The following is a 20,950-nucleotide window of genomic DNA, read 5'->3' as shown; positions in this document are numbered from 1 at the left end:
CAAAGACTTCATCAGCAAATGTGTGGACGACTGCATGCTAAAGAATTCCGTATGTACATTCCCCAACCGGAAACCATGGCTCAATCGCGAGATTGACTCCCTACTGAAGGACAGGTCTGAGGCGTTCAAGTCAGGAGACACTGCCTTATACAAGAAATCCAGGTACGACCTCTGCAAAGCTATCCAAGATGCCAAGAGAATATCAGACCAAGCTAGAGTCACAGACTAGCGTTACAGACACTCGCCGGTTGTGGCAAGGCCTAAACAACATAATGGGTTACAAAGTGAAGCAGTATCTCCGGCAGCAGCGTACCCCTCCCCAATGAGCTCAACAAATTCTATGCTCGGTTAGAGCACAAAACCAACAATCTGCTGTTGACTGCCCCAGCAGCCCATAACACACCCATACCACCATCACAGCTTCCAAAGTCAGTTCGGCTTTCCTGAAAGTGAACCCTCAGAAGGCGATGGGTCCAGACGGGATCCCTGGTCGTGCATCAAGAGCCTGCGCGGACCAGCTAGCAGATGCATTCACGGACATCTTTAACCTGTCCCTACTCCGCTCTGAGGTTCCCTTCAAGAAGACCATCATACCGGTGCCAAAGAAGAACCAGGCAACATGCCTCAATGACTACCATCCGGTGGCCCTGACTTCAGTTGGAATGAAGTGCTTCGAGAGGTTGATCATGAAGCGCATCACCTCCATCCTCCCAGAACGCCTTGATCCACTGCAATTCACATACCACCGCAACCAGTCCACAGCAGACGCCATCTCCCTGGCCATACACTCATCCCTAGAGCATCTCGACAAGGACTCCTACATCAGACTCCTATTTATTGACTACAGCTCCGCCTTCAACACCATAATCCCAGCCAAGCACATGTCAGAGCTCCAAAACCTAGGACATGGCTCCTCACTCTGCAACTGGATCCTCGAATTTCTAACACATAGACCATAATCAGTAAGAATAAACAACAACACCTCCTCCACAATAGTCCTCAATACCGAGGCCCCGCAAGGTTGCATACTTAGCCCCTACTATACTCCTTGTACACACACGACTTTGTGGAAAAATCTGGTTCCAACTCCATCTACAAGTTTGCTGATGATACGACCATAGTAGGCCGAATCTTGAATAACGACGAGTCAGCATACAGGAGGGAGATTGAGAACCTAGTGGAGTGGTGAAGCGACAACAATCTCTCCCTCAATGCCAGCAAAACTAAAGAGCTGGTCATAGCCCTATCAGCATCAACAGGGCTGAGGTGGAGGTGGTTAGCAGTTTCAAATTCCATGGGGTACACATCTACAAATATCTGTCCTGGTCCACCCACGTCGACGCTACCACCAAGAAAGCACAATAGCACCTATACTTCCTTAGGAACCTAAGGAAATTCGGCATGACCACATTAACTCATACCAACTTTTATAGGTGCATCATAGAAAGCATCCTATCTGGCTGTATCTGGCTGTATCTGGCAACTGCTCAGCCCAAGACCACAAGAAACTTCAGAGAGTCGTGAACACCGCCCAGTCCATCACACGAACCTGCCTCCCATCCATTGACTCCATCTACACCTCCCGCTGCTTGGGGAAAACGGGCAGATAAAGACCCCTCCCACCTGGCTTACTCACTCTTCCAACTTCTTCCAATGGGCAGGAGATACAAAAGTCAGAGAACACCCACGAACGGACTCAAAACAAAGCTTCTTCCCCACTGTTACCAGACTCCTAAATGACCTCTTATGGACGAACCTGATTAACACAACGCTCCTGTATGCTTCATCCGATGCCGGTGTCTATGTATTTACATTGTGTACCTTGTGTTGCCCTATTATGTATTTTCTATTCTTTTCACGTACTTAATCTGTTGAGCAGTTCGCAGAAAAATACTTTTCATTGTACCTCGGTACACGTGACAATAAACAAAAAACAAAACAAAACAGATCGTGGGGGTTAGGTTGAGACCGTGTCCACTGTGGACAGTCTTCGGGGTTCTGGACTTTCCGGAGCTTCTTGAGGGGAAGAGACGCCTTGGCCATCGCTTCTCTTATTTTTAAAAAATAAATTTAGCGTACCCAATTATTTTTTCCAATTAAGGGGCAATTTAGTGTGGCCAATCCACCTATCCTGCACATCTTTGGGTTGTGGGGGAGAAACCCACGCAGACACGGGGAGAATGTGCAAACTCCACACGGACAGTGACCCAGGGCCGGGATTCGAACCCAGGTCCTCAGCGCCGTAGGCAACAATGCTAACCACTGTGCCACCATGCTGCCCATCACTTCTCTTATTGCCCGACGACGCCACCTAGGGCTTCAGTATGATTGGGGACTTGGCAGAATTTCTGAGAATGGAAAAGATTAAATATGCCGAGATTCAGAGGAAGGGTTTTACTCCAGATGGAAGCCATTCATTGCTTTCTTCAAAAGATCTATTTGTGGCCATGTTTGCAATATATTTGAGTGTTTTTTTATGCGTCTGTGAATTTTCTTTGCATTGTTTGGAATAAAAATATATTTCAAAACAACATGGGTTTGTCAAGGGCAAAATGTGTGGCAAATTTAATTGAGTTCTTTGACGAGGTGACACAGGCAGTAGATGAGGGTAGTGGTGTGCATATTGTATATTTGGACTTTCAGAAAGCATTTGACACATGGCAGATTGGTTAGCAAATTAGAAATGTTTGGGATTGATGGGTCCTCGGCAGCATGGATTAGACGTTGGCTAAGAGATAGGAAACAGGGGGTAGGTATAGATGGACATCTCTCAGACTGGAGACAAGTTGAAAGTGATGTTCCCCAGGGTTCAGTGTTGGGATCCTTGCTTTTTCTGATATATATATAAATCATTTAGAAGTGAGTGTTGAGAGCAAAATCTCTACATTTGCAGACGATACTAAGCTGGGAAGAAGAGTGAATTGTGAGGATGACGCCGAGTGACTTCAGAGGGACATTGATACTTGGCAGATGAATTTCAATGCAGAGAAATGTGAGGTAATGCATTTTGGGAGAAGGAACATGGGGAGACAATATAGGCTCAATGGTACAACTTTTTCTTTTTAAATTTAGAGTACCTAATTCATTTTTCCAATTAAGGGCCAATTTAGAGTGGTCAATCCACTTACCCTACACATAGAATCTACAGTGCAGAAGGAAGCCATTCGGCCCATCGAGTCTGCACTGGCCCTTATAAAGAGCACCCTACTGAAGCCCACGTATCTACCCTATCCCCGTAAACCAGTAACCCCCACTTAACATTTTCTGGACACTAAACGCAATTTAGCATGGCCAATCCACCTAACCCGCACATCTTTGGACTGTGGGGAGAAACCGGAGCACCCGGAGGAAACCCACGCAGACACGGGGAGAACGTGCAAACTCCGCACAGACAGTGACCCTGCCGGGATCGAACCTGGGACTATGGCGCCGTGAGGCTGCAGTGCTACCCACTGCGCCACCCTTCAATGGTACAGTTTTACGGGGAGTACAGGAGCTGAGGGACCTTGGGGTTCAAGTGCATAATTCTCTGAAGGTAGCCATACAAGTTGAAACAAATGTTAAGAAGGCTTATAGCTTCCTTGGGTTTAAAAACAGAGGCATAGAGTATAAAAGCACGGAAACAATGCTACCTCTACAAATCATTGGTCAGACCACATTTGGAATATTGTGTTCAGTTCTGGGCACCGAGTGAAGAAAGAATGTTAAAGCCCTGGAGAGAGTGCAGAGGAGATTTACAGGAATGATACCAGGAATGAAGAATTTTTAAGCTTGTGATCTTTTAGAGCAGAGAAGATTAAGAGGTGACCCTTTTGAGGTGTTCAAAATTATGAACAACTTTGACAAGGTAAAGAAGGATATTATTTGGTTTCCATTAATCGGTATGTCAGTGACTGGGGGTCACAATTTCAAGATGGTCAGCAAGAGAGCTAGGAGTGAGATGAGAAGAAACTTCTTTACTCAAAATTGTGGGGTTTGGAATGTGCTCCCTGGGGGAGTGTTGATTTTGATTTGATTTATTGTCACATGTACCGAAGTACAGTGAAAAATATTTTTCTGCGGTCGAGGGAACGTACACAGTAGACAAAAAGAATAATCAACAAAGTACATTGACAAGTGGTACATCGACAAACAGTGATTGATTACAGTGCGGAACGAGGGGCCAAACAAAGCAAACACATGAGCAAGAGCAGCAGAGGGTGTCGTGAATACAGGGAACTGATCAGTCCGAGGGGGGAGTCTTTGAAGTGGATTCCATGACAGGTTTCAGAAGAGCTGAATATATATTTGAAAGTGATGAATTTAAAGGGCTACAGAGATAGGGCTGGGGAATGGAACTACCCAGATAGCTCTTTTGGGAGTTGATGTAAACACAATGAGCTGAATGGCCTCCTTCTGTGCTGTAAAATTCTATGATTCTACATAGCTCTTGGGAGGTGATCAAAGGATATTGGGGGGGTGGGGGCAGGCAGGGAAGGCAGGCTCAGGCTATTGAGTTGGATGTTCAGCCATGATCGGAGGGCCGAATGGCCTCCTCCTGCTTTTATGTTTCTATAACAGTTTCACACTTCATCTAACCGGCTCAAGACTGAACCTGTGCAAAAATTATCCACTTTTAATAGCAATGATTCCTGGCTGAGCAGCCCACAGTTAAACCACCAGATACACCAGATTCATTTCACAATAATGTCTGGCAAAGCGGAGTGAATATATCCGCATTCAATTCCAAAACAGTTAGGAAAAACAAATTAAAGTGCCTTACAGTGTCAACAACAGAGCAGGCGTTTCTCCCTTTCCATGGTGGAGTCTTGGATAATGCAATGTACTTCTCATTCCACGTGCTGGACAAACTTCCTTCTGTTGGGAGACAAAGACACTGGACTCAAACTATCTCAGCACCTTCACCCGTTCTTTTTTTAAATATTTTCTTTTTTAATCAAATTTTAGCGTACCCAATTCATTTTTTTTCCAATTAAGGGGCAATTTAGCATGGCCAATCCACCTACCCTGCACATCTTTTGGGTTGTGGGGGTGAAACCCACGCAAACACGGGGAGAATGTGCAAATTCCACACAGACAGTGACCCAGAGCCAGGATCGAACCTGGGACCTCGGTGCCGTGAGGCAGCAGTGCTAACCCACTGCACCACCGTGCTTTCCTCCTTCACCCTTTCTTATTGAGGCCTGGCAAATGCATCTAATTGAGATGCATAGAGAGCGAGGGAAGAGAGAGACGCACAGAGAGCGAGGGAAGAGAGATCACAGAGCGAGGGGAGAGAGAGACACACAGAGAGCGAGGGAAGAGAGAGATCACAGAGAGAGAGGGGAGAGACGCACAGAGAGCGAGGGGAGAGAGAGACGCACAGAGAGCGAGGGCAGAGCGAGATGCACAGACACTGAGGGAAGAGAGACGCACAGAGAGCGAGGGGAGAGAGACAGACAGAGAGAGAGGGGAGAGAGACGCACAGAGAGGGGAGAGAGATGCACAGAGAGCGAGGGGAGAGAGACGCACAGAGAGAGAGGGGAGAGAGAGACGCACAGAGAGCGAGGGCAGAGCGAGATGCACAGACAGTGAGGGAAGAGAGACGCACAGAGAGCGAGGGGAGAGAGACGTACAGAGAGAGAGGGGAGAGAGCGACGCACAGAGAGCGAGGGCAGAGCAAGATGCACAGACAGCGAGGGAAGAGAGAGACGTACAGAGAGAGAGGGGAGAGAGAGACGCACAGAGAGCGAGGGCAGAGCGAGATGCACAGACAGTGAGGGAAGGGAGACGCACAGAGAGCGAGGGGAGAGAGATGGACAGAGAGAGAGGGGAGAGAGACGCACAGAGAGGGGAGAGAGACGCACAGAGAGGGGAGAGAGACGCACAGAGAGCGAGGGGAGAGAGACGCAGAGAGAGAGAGGGGAGAGAGAGACGCACAGAGAGCGATGGGGAAATTCTTCCACAGTGTGGTCTTCGGCAGGAAATGCGGTACGATACAGGTCGCAATCCACCCACACTTGGAAATTGGCACACCAGCACCGAGAGGTGCAGAGCCAAAACCCGCTGGCAAGCCCAGCTTCAGAGAGATCCGAGTGCCCTCTCATAATGACAGTAAAGGCCCCCGCCTTCCCCCCAATAACCATTACTGGCTTCAGTTTATCCCCTCCCCACCCATTGATGGCATCAGGGCTTCAATTCCTCCCCCGGGCCCTCCCTCACCATCGTCAAAACCCACTCTTCGGGCCTGCCCCATGATGGAGTTGCCAAATTACCCCCTTCATTTCTCCATCTCTTTCAGGGCCCGTCCTTGGCAGTGTCCTCAGTGTCACCGACACACACAGTTCAGAAAGATCAATTTGTTCCAGGTGTGATGATAAGAAATAGGGCTGGTTATTTTATTATCAACCTTTTATTACAAGAAAAGAAACACAATATTTAAACGTTTAAACTTCAACTCTAACATTTCTTTATCTTAACACACTAGTTCCCATTAAACAGCAAACAGAACATGCAGCTCTCATGCCACTTACACAGACAGACAAAGACAATACTTGCATTTACGAAGTAATTTAGCTTCTGTTCCAGACATTAGTTCAGAACCTTTTTCCAAAACCTGCCTCGTGGAAGCCTTCTCCTCTTTTGTTCAAAACCTTGAAATTGCCGGCTACATCTCCAATCTAATTTCTGGACCCAATTGGGAAGTTGGCCACATGGAGAGGGCGAGGGAGATGGAGACGGCGAGGGGGTTTAGTTAGCGTTTTGGTGGTTCATTGATAGGGAAAGCATTTTCTGTCAATACTCTGATTCTGTGAGATCCTCTTAGTACTGGACCACTCAGCACTGCCACCATCAGCAAAAGACGGCAATGCTCCACTTATAGACATAGAATTTACAGTGCAGAAGGAGGCCATTTGGCCCATCGAGTCTGCACCGGCTCTTGGAAAGAGCACCCTACCCAAGTTTAACACCTCCACCCTGTCCCATTAACCCACTACCCCACCCAACACTAAGGGCAATTTCAGACACCAAGGGCAATTTATCATGGCCAATCCACCTAACCTGCACATCTTTGGACTGTGGGAGGAAACCGGAGCACCCGGAGGAAACCCACGCACACACGGGGAGGATGTGCAGACTCCACACAGACAGCGACCCAAGCCGGAATCGAACCTGGGACCCTGGAGCTGTGAAGCGATTGTGCTATCCACAATGCTACCGTGCTGCCTTAATCTGGAGTGTTGTGAGCCAGCCCACATTTGGAAGTACAAAACACATGTAACTGTTCAGTTGGGGAGGTAATTTATGCCAGGCTATTTAACTTTGTCAAGATGGAGAAACCCCATCAAACATGGAACATTTCCCCCTACTTGTGGAGCCACCTCTCATCTAAGGCTGACATTGATGCGGAGATCCAACATCGTATCCAATCCACGAGTGTCTCCTTTGGACACCCAAGGACAATAGTCTCTGACAATCACAACATCTGTGCTGACACCAAGTTCCTCATGTACAAGGCAGTCGACCTCCCAATCTATACAGCTCAGAAACTTGACATACAGATGCTACCACAGGGCCTTGGAGAGATACCATCAACACTCTCCTGAGACGGATTCTCTGCATCAGCTGGGAAGACAGGAGTACTAACATCAGCATCCTTGGAAGGAGTCACGAACACCAACATCGAGGCCATGATCATCTGAAAGTAACTCCATTGGGGCGGCCATGTGCTTAGGATGTCAGAGTCCCGACTGCCAAAGCAAATCGTCTTTGCCGAGCTCAAGGAAGGATCCCAAATAAGAGGAGCACAAAGGAAGGGCTTCAAAGACATCCTGAAGGCTTAACTCAAGAAATGCAACATAGATGTCAATTTCTGCGAGACCCTTGCTCAGAAGAGACCTACTTGAAGGAACCTCTGGAAAAGGAGCCGTGAAAGCAAAGCCAGTGGTCAAGAGTCCAAGCACCAATCCCACCTCCTGGAAACACCTACCAAGTGTGCGGTCAAAAATGCGGCTCTATAATCGGACTCAACAGCCATGCAAAGACCCACAGAACCCATGACCAGTAACACAGAGTTTCTTAGGTAGACAATCATACTCGTTAGCAGGTAATCACTGAAGAAAAGAGAACCTTAATGACAACACTGGACACAACAGCTCAGGTCAGGCCGTGCTGGATTCGGCTTTGGTACTGGCGATAATCTAAGGGCTGGTTTAGCTCAGTGGGCTAGACAGCTGGCTTGTGATGCAGAACAAAGCCAGCAGCGCGGGTTCAATTCCCGTACCAGCTTACCCGAACACGCGCCGGAATGTGGCGACGAGGGGCTTTTCACAGTAGCTTCATACTTGTTACAATAAAAGGTTATTGTTATTATTAATCTAAAAAGGCCATATTTAGTTCTGACTGAGTGCCAATACCTAGAATAATAACTTACCATCGCCCTTTTCAGTGTCAGACAGATTTGATATGGATTTATAACACATTGCGATTTTACTTCAGATTTGGGGCCCATCAGACCCCATTTGGGGTCCTTCAAAAGATGTTCACATTTAAACCCCGCCCACGAGAAAAGAGCAGAAAAGCACTGGAAGATAAGAGTACTTTTGAGGCCACACTAATAATAATCATAAACTGTGGGAGCAAAGTTCAAGGAGTTTCTAGTCTGAACACTAGCTAATTAAAACTTTTGAAAAGAGATGGTTATTGGTAGTATTGGGCTGTGGTAGTATTTTGGTTATTTTACTGGACTAGTAATCCAGGGGCTGGAGTATGAAAACCCGTCGATAATGGTGACCGTGAAACTGTTGGATTGTCCTAAAACCCTGTCTGGTTCACCAACGTTCTTTTGGGAAGGAAATGTGCTGTCTGTACCGAGTTTGGCCTGAGACCCTAGACCAACAGCAATGTGATTGACTCTTAATCGCCCTCTGAAAAGAGCTAGCAAGTGGCACTGAAGGCGTTTAAGAAGGTGGTTCACCTTCTCAAGGGCGATGGGCTGGGTAATAAATGCCACACTTACCAGTGATATGCATAGAAATGTTCAAGGCGGCACACGCAAGATTCAGTTGGAATGCATATAGTCCACAAAAAGTCCTTAATAAAAATATTTATAAAAAAAACATTGTTCAGTATTTTCTGTTTCTGTTACGGTATGGACCTGCTGAGAATGCCCAGCAGTTTCTTTTGTTACTTATGGATGGCTGCCGACTCGTGGCCTGGGAATGCTCAAACATTTGCAAAGACTGATGATTTACCAGGTAGCAGTGATTCCCACACTCCAATATGATCCAGAAACGTGAACAACGTCCAGCAGGCACCCCAAAGCACTGAAGAAGTAGCACCAGTTGTGCCTTCACAAATTTGTTGGCAGGAAAGGTGATCCAGCAGCATCCCCTCCCAAGCCAATGTGCCCAACATAAAGTCACTAATCACTCTAAACCAGCTTCGCTGGACAGTCAGCCTGAGAGAGGCTGAGAGTCAGACAGTGAAGAGAGAGAGAGAGAGAGAGAGAGCGCGGGCGCGAGAGAGAGAGGGAGAGAAAGACAGAGAGAGAGAAGAATGCTTCAGGGATGTCCTCCAGACATCTCTGAAGTGGTCAAACATCACAACTGCCCCGTGGGAGTCCCTGCCCTGTGACTGGCCAAAATGGAGGTTTATTCTGGAAGCACCAAACACAGGGAGACTGTGTCAGCAACACACAAAGACAAAGTAAAGAGAACGCACAAGGCTCCAAACACCCCTTCCCCACATGGAGTAGGAGTCTGCAGATCTTGCATTGGACTTACCAGCCATCTCAGAACACATCAAACCACAGAGGAAGCAAGTCAGAGTAGAAATATATTTTTAAAAAAAGTTACCTTTCAAACTCACAAGAGCTTTCGCTGAAGAGCCTGTAAATTAAAAAGAACGACAGTTAGTTCACTGGGAATGGGTTGAAGTCCAGTTACTGACAGAACTGAATTTATACACAGGATTTAAATCAGACACACACACAATACCACCACACACTCCGGCATCATTTCAGTTTAGTAATCACCATTGATAATTTGACAGTAGACTATCTCACTTAAGCAAACAATTGATGAATATTTGTTTAGTCATTACAAATTGAAACTCTTGAAGCCATTTTCTTCCTAATCCATTTCATTCTCCCATGAACGGAAATAGCTATTTCCTTCAAGCCTGATTCTAGAACATTCTGACTGGTCACCAGACTCTGGCTGACCACTGCATCAACCCTCCTCTCTGTTCTACCTTCAATCACCCAGCCATCCACTGTCTTGGACCTCAGATACTGGAACAATGGACTTGCCTGAAATTAGAGAAAGAGAAAACTGCCCCCCCCCCCACCCCTTCCCCACCAACTTCACAATAATTGTCTCTCAAATCAACATTGCTATCAGAAGCAGCGGTAGGAGGAGGAGTAGACCACACAGGCCCGTCAAGCCTGTTCCACCATTCAATGTGATCACAGCTGATCTCCGGCTTCAACTTCACTTTCTTGTCCACTTCCCAAATATCTGTCTATCCTGGTCTCAAATATATTCAACTATGGAGCACCCACAACCCTCTGGGGTGGAGAATTCTATAATCACAACCCTTTTAAGGAAGAAATTTCTCCTCATCTCAGTGTTAAATTATCAGCCCCTCATTCTGGGGAAACAATCTATGTGTCCACCCCGTCAAGCTCCTCCGTAATTTTATAGGTTTCAATGAGATTGCCACTTATAGGTTTCAATGAGATTGCCATTTATTCTTCTACACTCGAGAGAATTTAAGCCTATTGTGCTCAGCCTCTCAGAGGACAACCCCCTCATCCCAGGAGCCAATCACGTGAACATTCACTGTACCGCTGCCGCCACTAGAAATATATCCTTCCTTAAATATGGAGACCAAAACTGCACAGTATTCCAAAGGTGTGGTCTCACCAAAACTCTGAATAAATGTAGCAAGACTTCTTTATTGGTGCACACAAACTCCTTGCAAATTTCTGCAAATCATCTGGTAATTGTCACTTTGCTGTTTGTGGGATCTTGCTGTGTACCATTTGGCTACTGTATTACCAATATTACAACAGTGACTGCACTTCAAAAAATACTTCAGAGCTTAAAGGGCCTGAGGATGCCTACGGTGCAATGTAAAGTCAAGCTCCAACTGCAATATAGCTTCCAATAAAAATAGTTAATTGATAAAGGGATTTATTTCAAAGTTAAACTCTCATCATCAACGTCAATGAGGGGTTTCAATTTTATTAGATTTACTCTCCGATTAATATTCAGCCTCTCCTAAATGCATGAGGACTCTCACTGGGTTTCAGTTCCTTGGGTGACTGTCACCCACCGCTACCTCACCCATACAATGCCTGACATTATACTGTTCACACTGGTGAATCGGCAGCCAAACAGGGACCGACATTCCACCAGCCGTACCGGGGAACCAGGGACCGACATTCCACCAGCCGTGCCGGGGAACCAGGGACCGACATTCCACCAACCGTGCCGGAGAACCAGGGACCGACATTCCACCAGCCGTGCTGGAGAACCAGGGACCGACATTCCACCAACCGTACCGGGGAACCAGGGACCGACATTCCACCAACCGTGCCGGAGAACCAGGGACCGACATTCCACCAACCGTGCCGGAGAACCAGGGACCGACATTCCACCAACCGTGCCGGAGAACCAGGGACCGACATTCCACCAATCCTGCCGGAGAACCAGGGACCGACATTCCACCAATCCTGCCGGAGAACCAGGGACCGACATTCCACCAACCGTGCCGGAGAACCAGGGCTAGACATTCCACCAATCCTGCCGGAGAACCAGGGCTAGACATTCCACCAATCCTGCCAGACAACCAGGGACCGACATTCCACCAATCCTGCCGGAGAACCAGGGACCGACATTCCACCAGCCGTGCCAGAGAACCAGGGCTAGACATTCCACCAACCGTGCCGGAGAACCAGGGACCGACATTCCACCAGCCGTACCGGGGAACCAGGGACCGACATTCCACCAGCCGTGTCAGGGAACTAGGGACCGACATTCCACCAACCGTGCCGGAGAACCAGGGACCGACATTCCACCAACCGTGCCGGAGAACCAGGGACCGACATTCCACCAACCGTACCGGGGAACCAGGGACCGACATTCCACCAACCGTACCGGGGAACCAGGGACCGACATTCCACCAGCCGTACCGGGGAACCAGGGACCGACATTCCACCAACCGTACCGGGGAACCAGGGACCGACATTCCACCAACCGTGCCGGAGAACCAGGGACCGACATTCCACCAACCGTGCCGGAGAACCAGGGACCGACATTCCACCAACCGTACCGGAGAACCAGGGACCGACATTCCACCAACCGTGCCGGGGAACCAGGGACCGACATTCCACCAACCGTGCCGGAGAACCAGGGACCGACATTCCACCAACCGTGCCGGAGAACCAGGAACCGACATTCCACCAACCGTGCCGGAGAACCAGGGACCGACATTCCACCAATCCTGCCGGAGAACCAGGGACCGACATTCCACCAATCCTGCCGGAGAACCAGGGACCGACATTCCACCAACCGTGCCGGAGAACCAGGGCTAGACATTCCACCAATCCTGCCGGAGAACCAGGGCTAGACATTCCACCAATCCTGCCAGACAACCAGGGACCGACATTCCACCAATCCTGCCGGAGAACCAGGGACCGACATTCCACCAGCCGTGCCAGAGAACCAGGGCTAGACATTCCACCAACCGTGCCGGAGAACCAGGGACCGACATTCCACCAGCCGTACCGGGGAACCAGGGACCGACATTCCACCAGCCGTGTCAGGGAACTAGGGACCGACATTCCACCAACCGTGCCGGAGAACCAGGGACCGACATTCCACCAACCGTGCCGGAGAACCAGGGACCGACATTCCACCAACCGTACCGGGGAACCAGGGACCGACATTCCACCAACCGTACCGGGGAACCAGGGACCGACATTCCACCAGCCGTACCGGGGAACCAGGGACCGACATTCCACCAACCGTACCGGGGAACCAGGGACCGACATTCCACCAACCGTGCCGGAGAACCAGGGACCGACATTCCACCAACCGTGCCGGAGAACCAGGGACCGACATTCCACCAACCGTACCGGAGAACCAGGGACCGACATTCCACCAACCGTGCCGGGGAACCAGGGACCGACATTCCACCAACCGTGCCGGAGAACCAGGGACCGACATTCCACCAACCGTGCCGGAGAACCAGGAACCTACATTCCACCAACCGTGTCAGGGAACTAGGGACCGACATTCCACCAACCGTGCCGGAGAACCAGGGACCGACATACCACCAACCGTGTCGGAGAACCAGGGACCGACATTCCACCAACCGTGCCAGAGAACCAGGGCTAGACATTCCACCAACCGTGCCGGAGAACCAGGGACCGACATTCCACCAGCTGTGCCGGAGAACCAGGGACCGACATTCCACCAACCGTACCGGAGAACCAGGGACCGACATTCCACCAGCCGTACCGGGGAACCAGGGACCTACATTCCACCAGACGTGCCGGAGAACCAGGGACCGACATTCCACCAACCGTGCCGGAGCACCAGGGACCGACATTCCACCAGTCGTACCGGGGAACCAGAGACCGACATTCCACCAACCGTGCCGGAGAACCAGGGACCGACATTCCACCAACCGTGCCGGAGAACCAGGGACCGACATTCCACCAACCGTGCCGGGGAACCAGAGACCGACATTCCACCAACCGTGCCGGAGAACCAGGGACCGACATTCCACCAACCGTGCCGGGGAACCATGGCCAGACATTCCACCAACCGTGTCGGAGAACCAGGGACCGACATTCCACCAACCGTGTCGGAGAACCAGGGACCGACATTCCACCAACCGTGCCGGAGAACCAGGGACCGACATTCCACCAGCCGTACCGGAGAACCATGGCCAGACATTCCACCAACCGTGCCGGAGAACCAGGGACCGACATTCCACCAACCGTGCCGGAGAACCAGAGACCGACATTCCACCAGCCGTGCCGGAGAACCAGGGAGCGAAATTCCACCAGCCGTGCCGGAGAACCAGGGACCGACATTCCACCAACCGTGCCGGAGAACCAGGGACCGACATTCCACCAACCGTGCCGGAGAACCATGGCCAGACATTCCACCAACCGTGCCGGAGAACCAGGGACCGACATTCCACCAACCGTGCCGGAGAACCAGGGACCGACATTCCACCAGCCGTGCTGGAGAACCAGGGACCGACATTCCACCAACCGTGCCGGAGAACCAGGGACCGACATTCCACCAGCCGTGTCAGGGAACTAGGGACCGACATTCCACCAACCGTGCCAGACAACCAGGGACCAACATTCCACCAACCGTACCGGAGAACCAGGGACCGACAACCAGGACCAGAATTATACCGTCTGCACCGATGGGCCAGCTGACTGCCAGGGCCAGACATAATAATAATAATCACTTATTGTCACAAGTAGGCTTCAATTAAGTTACTGTGTAAAGCCCCTAGTCGCCACATTCCGGCGCCTATTCGGGGAGGCCGGTATGGGAATTGAACTCGCGCTGCTGGTATTGTTCTGCATTACAAGCCAGCTGTCTAGCCCACTGTGCTGAACCAGGGCCAGACATTCCACCAACCGTGCCAGACAACCAGGACCAGTATTATACCATCTGCACCGATGGGCCAGCTGACTGCCAGGGCCAGACATTATACCGTCTGCATCGATGAAGCAGACTGCCAGGACCAGACATTATACCGTCTGCATCGATGAAGCAGACTGCCAGGGCCAGACATTATACCGTCTGCATCGATGAAGCAGACTGCCAGGGCCAGACATTATACCGTTTACATCGATGAAGCAGACTGCCAGGGCCAGACATTATACCATCTGCATCGATGAAGCAGACTGCCAGGGCCAGACATTATACCGTCTGCATCGATGAAGCAGACTGCCAGGGCCAGACATTATACCGTCTGCATCGATGAAGCAGACTGCCAGGGCCAGACATTATACTGACTATTCTGTACAGTAGAGCACAATAGTGCCTCTGCACTCCAGTAGTACAATAAATGGGAACCTGACCAATACACCATCCTGGCTGCTGCAGCCAATCGTAACCGAATCGAAAGGTAATTAGGTGGAAATCTCTAAAGGAGGGAATTCCAGGGATTAGGGTCTGGGCAGCTGAAGACATGATTGACAATGTTGGACAGACTAAAATCAGAGACTGCAACAGCAGGAATTGAGTGCTGATATCTGAGAAGTCTTCAGAATCATAGAATCCCTGCAGTGCAGAAGGAGGCCATTTGGCCCATCAAGTCTGCACGGACCTTCTGAAATAGCGCCCCACCTAGGCCAATGCCCCCAACCTGTCCTCGTAAACCAATAACCCCACCTACCCATTTGGACTCGGGGCAATTTAGCTCGGCCAATCCACGTAACATCTTTGGACTGTGAGAGGAAACCGGAGCACCCGGAGGAAACCCACACAGACACGTGGAGAAAGTGCAAACTCCACACACACAGTCACCCGAGGCCGTAATTGAACCACGGTCCCTGGAGCTGTGATGCAGCAGTGCTAACCATTGTGCCCCACCGTAGGGCTGGAAGATGGCAGATAGAAAGGGATAGGTCAATCTAATGCATGGGTTGAAAACAAAAAAAACTTTTAGACTTTACGACCTGCCAGTCAGGGAGCCAACATAGGGCAAATAACACAGCGTTGAACACTGAACTGTACGCTCAGGGACTGTGACTTTATGGTTTAGGTTTTTACACATTGATACTGTTAACATTACAACACCGCTTCCTGGGAGTCCATTATTCCTGCTGCCAAGATGGGCTGCATTCTTCAATTTACCAGATATCTCAAGACTATTTTGGATTCCCTCAGTGGGTACAAAAGAATTTGGTGAACATCTCAACTCCCAACATCTGTTCTCCTTTCAGTCAAGATCTTCCTGTTCTAAACAAAATAATTTCATGGCAACCGCACCATCAACAAACAGGAGACCAGAAAAAAACCCAACCCCAAAGTGTCCAGAGGCATGGCCATAACAATAGGCGCATGAAATGAATGGAATAATATATGAACCTGAAAGAGAATTAAACATATCCTCGGGAAATGAGCTTATGGATGTAAATAGTTGGTGGGACTGAGCAGAAGGAGGGACAACCCAACAATATCACATGACAGCAAGAGAGAGCCAGGACGAAGAGTTTGCTCAATTAATATTTCACACCAGTGTGCTGAGAAGTCTGTGATAGCGTGAAAACCTAGTTGGGATGACAAGTTACACATTTCTGACCAATTATGTTTACAGGAATCAAAGCCCATTGCAGTCATTTTATGCATATACCACTATTGAAGTGGAATTCTGCTGATCACTGTGCTTCAATAAAACACAGGCTTGGTCAACTGAAATCCAAGTCACTTGGCTGTGGAGAAATTCAGCTCATATAGAAATATAGCATCTCCCCCAAGAAAATTCCAGCATTTCATATCCATTGCAGTCACCACTGCAGCTGTCTGCCAGCTAGTACTAGACTGGGGGGGGGGGGGGTGGGGCAAACCTACACATCTCCCTGGCCTCGTGACAACAAAACAGGCCTAAGGCAGGATGATGCGAAATGTTCTCGACCTTCAATGACAATCTCTTTCCCCCACATTAACGTTCAGCCACATATTCACCTGGCTGACGTCTAGTTTCAATATCAAAGTTCACTCTCAAGTGTCAGGGACGCGGGTCCAATTCCGCCCTTGGGTGACTGCCTGTGAGGAGTCTGCACGTTCTCCTCGTGTCTGCGTGGGTTTCCTCCGGGTGCTCCGGTTTCCTCCCACAGTCCAAAGATGTGCAGGTTAGGTTAGATTATGGGGTTACAGGGATAGAGTGCTCTTTCAGAGTTGGTTCAGACTCGATGGGCCAAATAGTCTTCTTTTGCGCTGTAGGAATTCTATGGGTCTAATCCAATTTCAACAGACCAAAGTGAAGCAATTTTAGCCGCATTAATTGTCATTTTATTTCAACCAAAGCAGCGTGCGTGAGAAACGGCAACTCTCATTCTTCGATAAACGTTTGCAACCACAAGACATCAGTGTGTGGTTTCAGAACCAGTGGAAATGCCTTCCATCTCTGAGTAAATCGGTGACATTTACTATTTTAGAAGTGAGAAGAATTTCATAAGTATACAGTTCAGAAGACTGGACCTTATGTAGCAAAACAACACAGGACAACAACTCTCAGATTTGTGTGTGCATGCGTATATGTGGATTGTTCTCCATTTTTTGGCACTAGGGATTTCCAAATTCTAAAAGATAGTGGAGAGCGGCAGGCATCAGATGCAGCTGCTGCCCGTGCTGGTGGATCTGACAGAATGGATCATATGGAGTGTCTGCAGAACAGTTCTTAACAATTTAAAAAATGGCTTGCCTGCCTCCTGTGCAGCATTCATTTCTTTATACTAAATATTTCTTAAGTGTTGTTCTCAGATCGTAAGAGCACGACTGGATTACAAGGCTCATATTTTGGCAGGAGAGAACGGCAACGGAGTTACATTTATAATAATAATAATAATAATCTTTATTATTGTCACACGTAGGCTTACATTAACACTCCAATGAAGAGCCTCCTGTCGCCACATTCTGGCGCCTGCTCGAGTACACGGGGAAAATTCAGAATGTCCAAATGACCGAACAGCACGTCTTTCGGGACTTGTGGGAAAACCCACTCAGACACGGGGACAACATGCAGACTCCGCACAGACAGTGACCCAAGCTGGGAATTGAACCTGGCACGGTGAAGCAGAAGTGCTAACCATTGTGCTACCGTGCTTTATTCATGGGGCTTTGCCCGAACCCCTAATAATCAACAATCGCGGAGACCTTTTTGTTTGGAGGTTGAAGGGGAGCAGTAACAGCTCAGAGAAGGAAATAGATATCCATACATTGTGTGTAATCCCTGTAGTTTATAAACAAGTAAAGCATCTTTAATATGATAAACAGGAGCATTATCATGTATAACCGAGTCAGTGTAATTGGGGCTGGTGACTAAAAGCATGGTCCAAGATTCTCCGTTTCAGGGACTATGCCCCCGCGTCGTCGTGCCAACTGTGGTCTTTCACGTGTGAAAAGACCACATATTCACAGCCCAGTCGGGGGCTAGCAGGGGCCTGTCGTGAAGCTCGCAGCTCTAGCTGCAGATACGGACCCCCGCACTTACGGGTCAGAATTCGCCCATGTGCAAGGCGGTGGCCTCCAGCAGCCATGCTGTGTTCCATGGCGGACTCAGACCGCTGAGCTGGACTGCGTAAATAATGCCCCCGATTGGCCATGCGCCCGGCCAGGACCACCCGCCCAAAAATACCCCGGTCCCGTATGAGGCTCCCCTGCCCTCCGATCTCCCCGCCCCCGACCATGGCGGCCACGGGCTGAGTTCACAGTTGCCACGCGAGTATCCCGAACAGCAGGATCACATTAGATCGACGCCGTCAGGACTTCGGCTGGTCGGGGGTGGAGAATAGCAAGGTGGGCCTCTGGCAATGCCCGCAGATGGGTGATACGTAGTGTACTCCCCGGGTACGCCGCTTTTCGGGGGCCGAAGAATCGAGGACCGGTGTGGAGAATCCATTTCCACGCATGGAATCGGGACCGGCACCGGTCGCGATTTCGGCGTCGGGGTGCAAAGAAGAATGGGTCACGACCTGTAGGTGGGTGTCGGGATGAAATGAAAATCGCTTATTGTCACGAGTAGGCTTCAATGAAGTTACTGTGAAAAGCCCCTAGTCGCCACATTCCGGCGCCTGTTCGGGGAGGCTGGTACGGGAATTGAACCGTGCTGCTGGCCTGCTTGGCCTGCTTTAAAAGCCAGTGATTTAGCCGAGTGAGCTAAACCAGCCCCTGGTCGCTGAATGGTCCGTTGCACCATTCCAGCGGTGTCCCCGATCGTGGGAGAAGCACCCAATGGCTACTACCGGCTATTAAACGGAGAACGGCAGCCGCACCGATTTTTAACAAAATGAAGGTGTGTGTAGTCTTCCCACCATCAGCAGCAGGTCACGCCCCCTGCACGCACACTTGACGCCAAGCGCCTTGTACGTACGTGCTTTTGGTGCAAAATCAGAGGAGAGCGTCTTCCATTTTCGAACTGCTAGCATTCAAGACTAGAGCGTAGATGGATCATTTTGTTACAAGTAAGAGATGGCCAGAGACACAAATGGGCAATGTATCTCCTGCCCATGATCTCACATCTGAATCTGTTGAAGAGCGCTGCCCAGGACAGTCCAGGGTAGGACAGAGCAGTGCTTGTGTTAGCTCTTCCCAAAGCGTCTGGTGAACACCCTACCTTCCCTACAAAGAAAAAAACTAAATCAGGAACAAAGGAGTATAAAGGGGATTTCTTGAGATATGGTTTTGTTAATTGTGCCGATGCAAATAAGGATATAAAGCCCATGTGTGTTATATGCAGGGAAGTACAAGCATATGAGAGTTTAAAATCCTCAAAACTTCAAAGGCACTTGAAGACTAAGTGAGTTCGAGGACAGACCTTGATTTTTTTCCCTAAAGGATAGAGCAGAAGTCCTTCGCCAAAATGTAACATTGGGAGACGAAGCACAATTAGCCTCTTACATAGCTTATCATGTAGCTAAAGCGAGAATGCTCCACACTATAGCAGAGAGATTAGTTCCCCATGCAGTAAAAGACATGACTCCTACAGTCCTAAATGAGGGGTCAGCAGAAAAACTGAAATGCATCCCGTTAGTGATAACAGTGGTCGCCGAATTTGAGACATTGCTAAGAATTTAGAAGTCCGTCTGTCTTATTTCTTGTTTAAAGTCATCACAGGAGTTCGCAACACAACTGGATGAAAGTACAGACATCTCAGATTGGGCACATTGCTAGTTTATGTAAGGCATGTTTGGCACAATTAATTTGTTGAAGATTTGCTGTGCTGCCTGACATCACCAACCAGCACGACTAGCACAAAAACTTTTGACGTGGATGGAAAGTGCGGGCTCGGCTGGTTGTCCCCTCTGGCTGATTAGTTAGGTGATAAAACTTGGATGTTAAACTCTGTCTTACCTTGCAGATATCTTTTCAACTCTAAACGAACTGATCATTAAATAACACGGGAAGAATGATGATTGCTTTTGGCAAGTGAAGAAATAGATGCTTTCCAAAACTCATCATAAGTTTGGCAAGTGCGAGTACAAAGCCAAAATACTATTATATGCTCCCCACACTGCTACGACACATCAAAGAAAACAGTGTTCAATAGACTGGCAAGCCTTATTCAGTCGCATCTGGCTGCGCTGATCAATGATTTTTCAATACTTTCCAAAGAAGTTTCAGAATTTGAAAGGAGGTGGGTGAAAGATTCCTTTGCGTTTAAGACCCCAGCGTCAATTATTAACCAAATGAGGAGACTGAACTTCTGCACCTCACGTGTGAGAGCACATTAAAAACACGCCACAAGCTCTCTATTGCTGTTATGTGATCTTGTTGGGTTGTCCCTCCTACCAGCTTCCAGCCATTACTCATCTGCTCAGTCCCACCAAACCATTTTCGAGAAATTAGCTTATGTATGTAAATATAGGGCAGCACGGTGGCGCAGTGGGTTAGCCCTGCTGCCTTACAGCGCCGAGGTCCCAGGTTCGATCCCGGCTCTGGGTCACTGTCCGTGTGGAGTTTGCACATCCTCCCCGTGTTTGTGTGGGTTTCGCCCACACAATCCAAAGATGTGCAGGGTAGATGGCTTGGCCATGCTAAATTGCCCCTTAATTGGAAAAAAATGAACTGGGTACTCTAAATTAAAAAATATATATTTTTAAAAAATGTATGTAAATATGTTTAAATCTCTTTCAGGTAAATGTATAATTCTGTTAATTTCATGCACCTATTGTTGTCATGGCCATGCTTCTGGACCCAGTTTTAAT

General features: G+C 48.9%; 1 protein-coding gene across 1 annotated transcript in view; it reads right to left on the bottom strand.

Annotated features, from left to right (window-relative positions):
- The window catches only part of lin9 (lin-9 DREAM MuvB core complex component), a 178,164-nt gene that overhangs the window by 82,008 nt on the left and 75,206 nt on the right, over positions 1–20,950 (bottom strand). Inside the window, 2 exon segments of the mRNA XM_038798990.1 lie at positions 4,763–4,857; positions 9,837–9,869. Of these exon segments, the coding sequence (XP_038654918.1) occupies positions 4,763–4,857; positions 9,837–9,869 (128 nt within the window).

Source organism: Scyliorhinus canicula, chromosome 6, assembly GCF_902713615.1.
Source record: "Scyliorhinus canicula chromosome 6, sScyCan1.1, whole genome shotgun sequence".
Lineage (NCBI taxonomy): Eukaryota > Metazoa > Chordata > Chondrichthyes > Carcharhiniformes > Scyliorhinidae > Scyliorhinus > Scyliorhinus canicula.
Note: the sequence above shows the minus strand (reverse complement) of the source record. Positions and strands in the feature narration are given on the sequence as shown.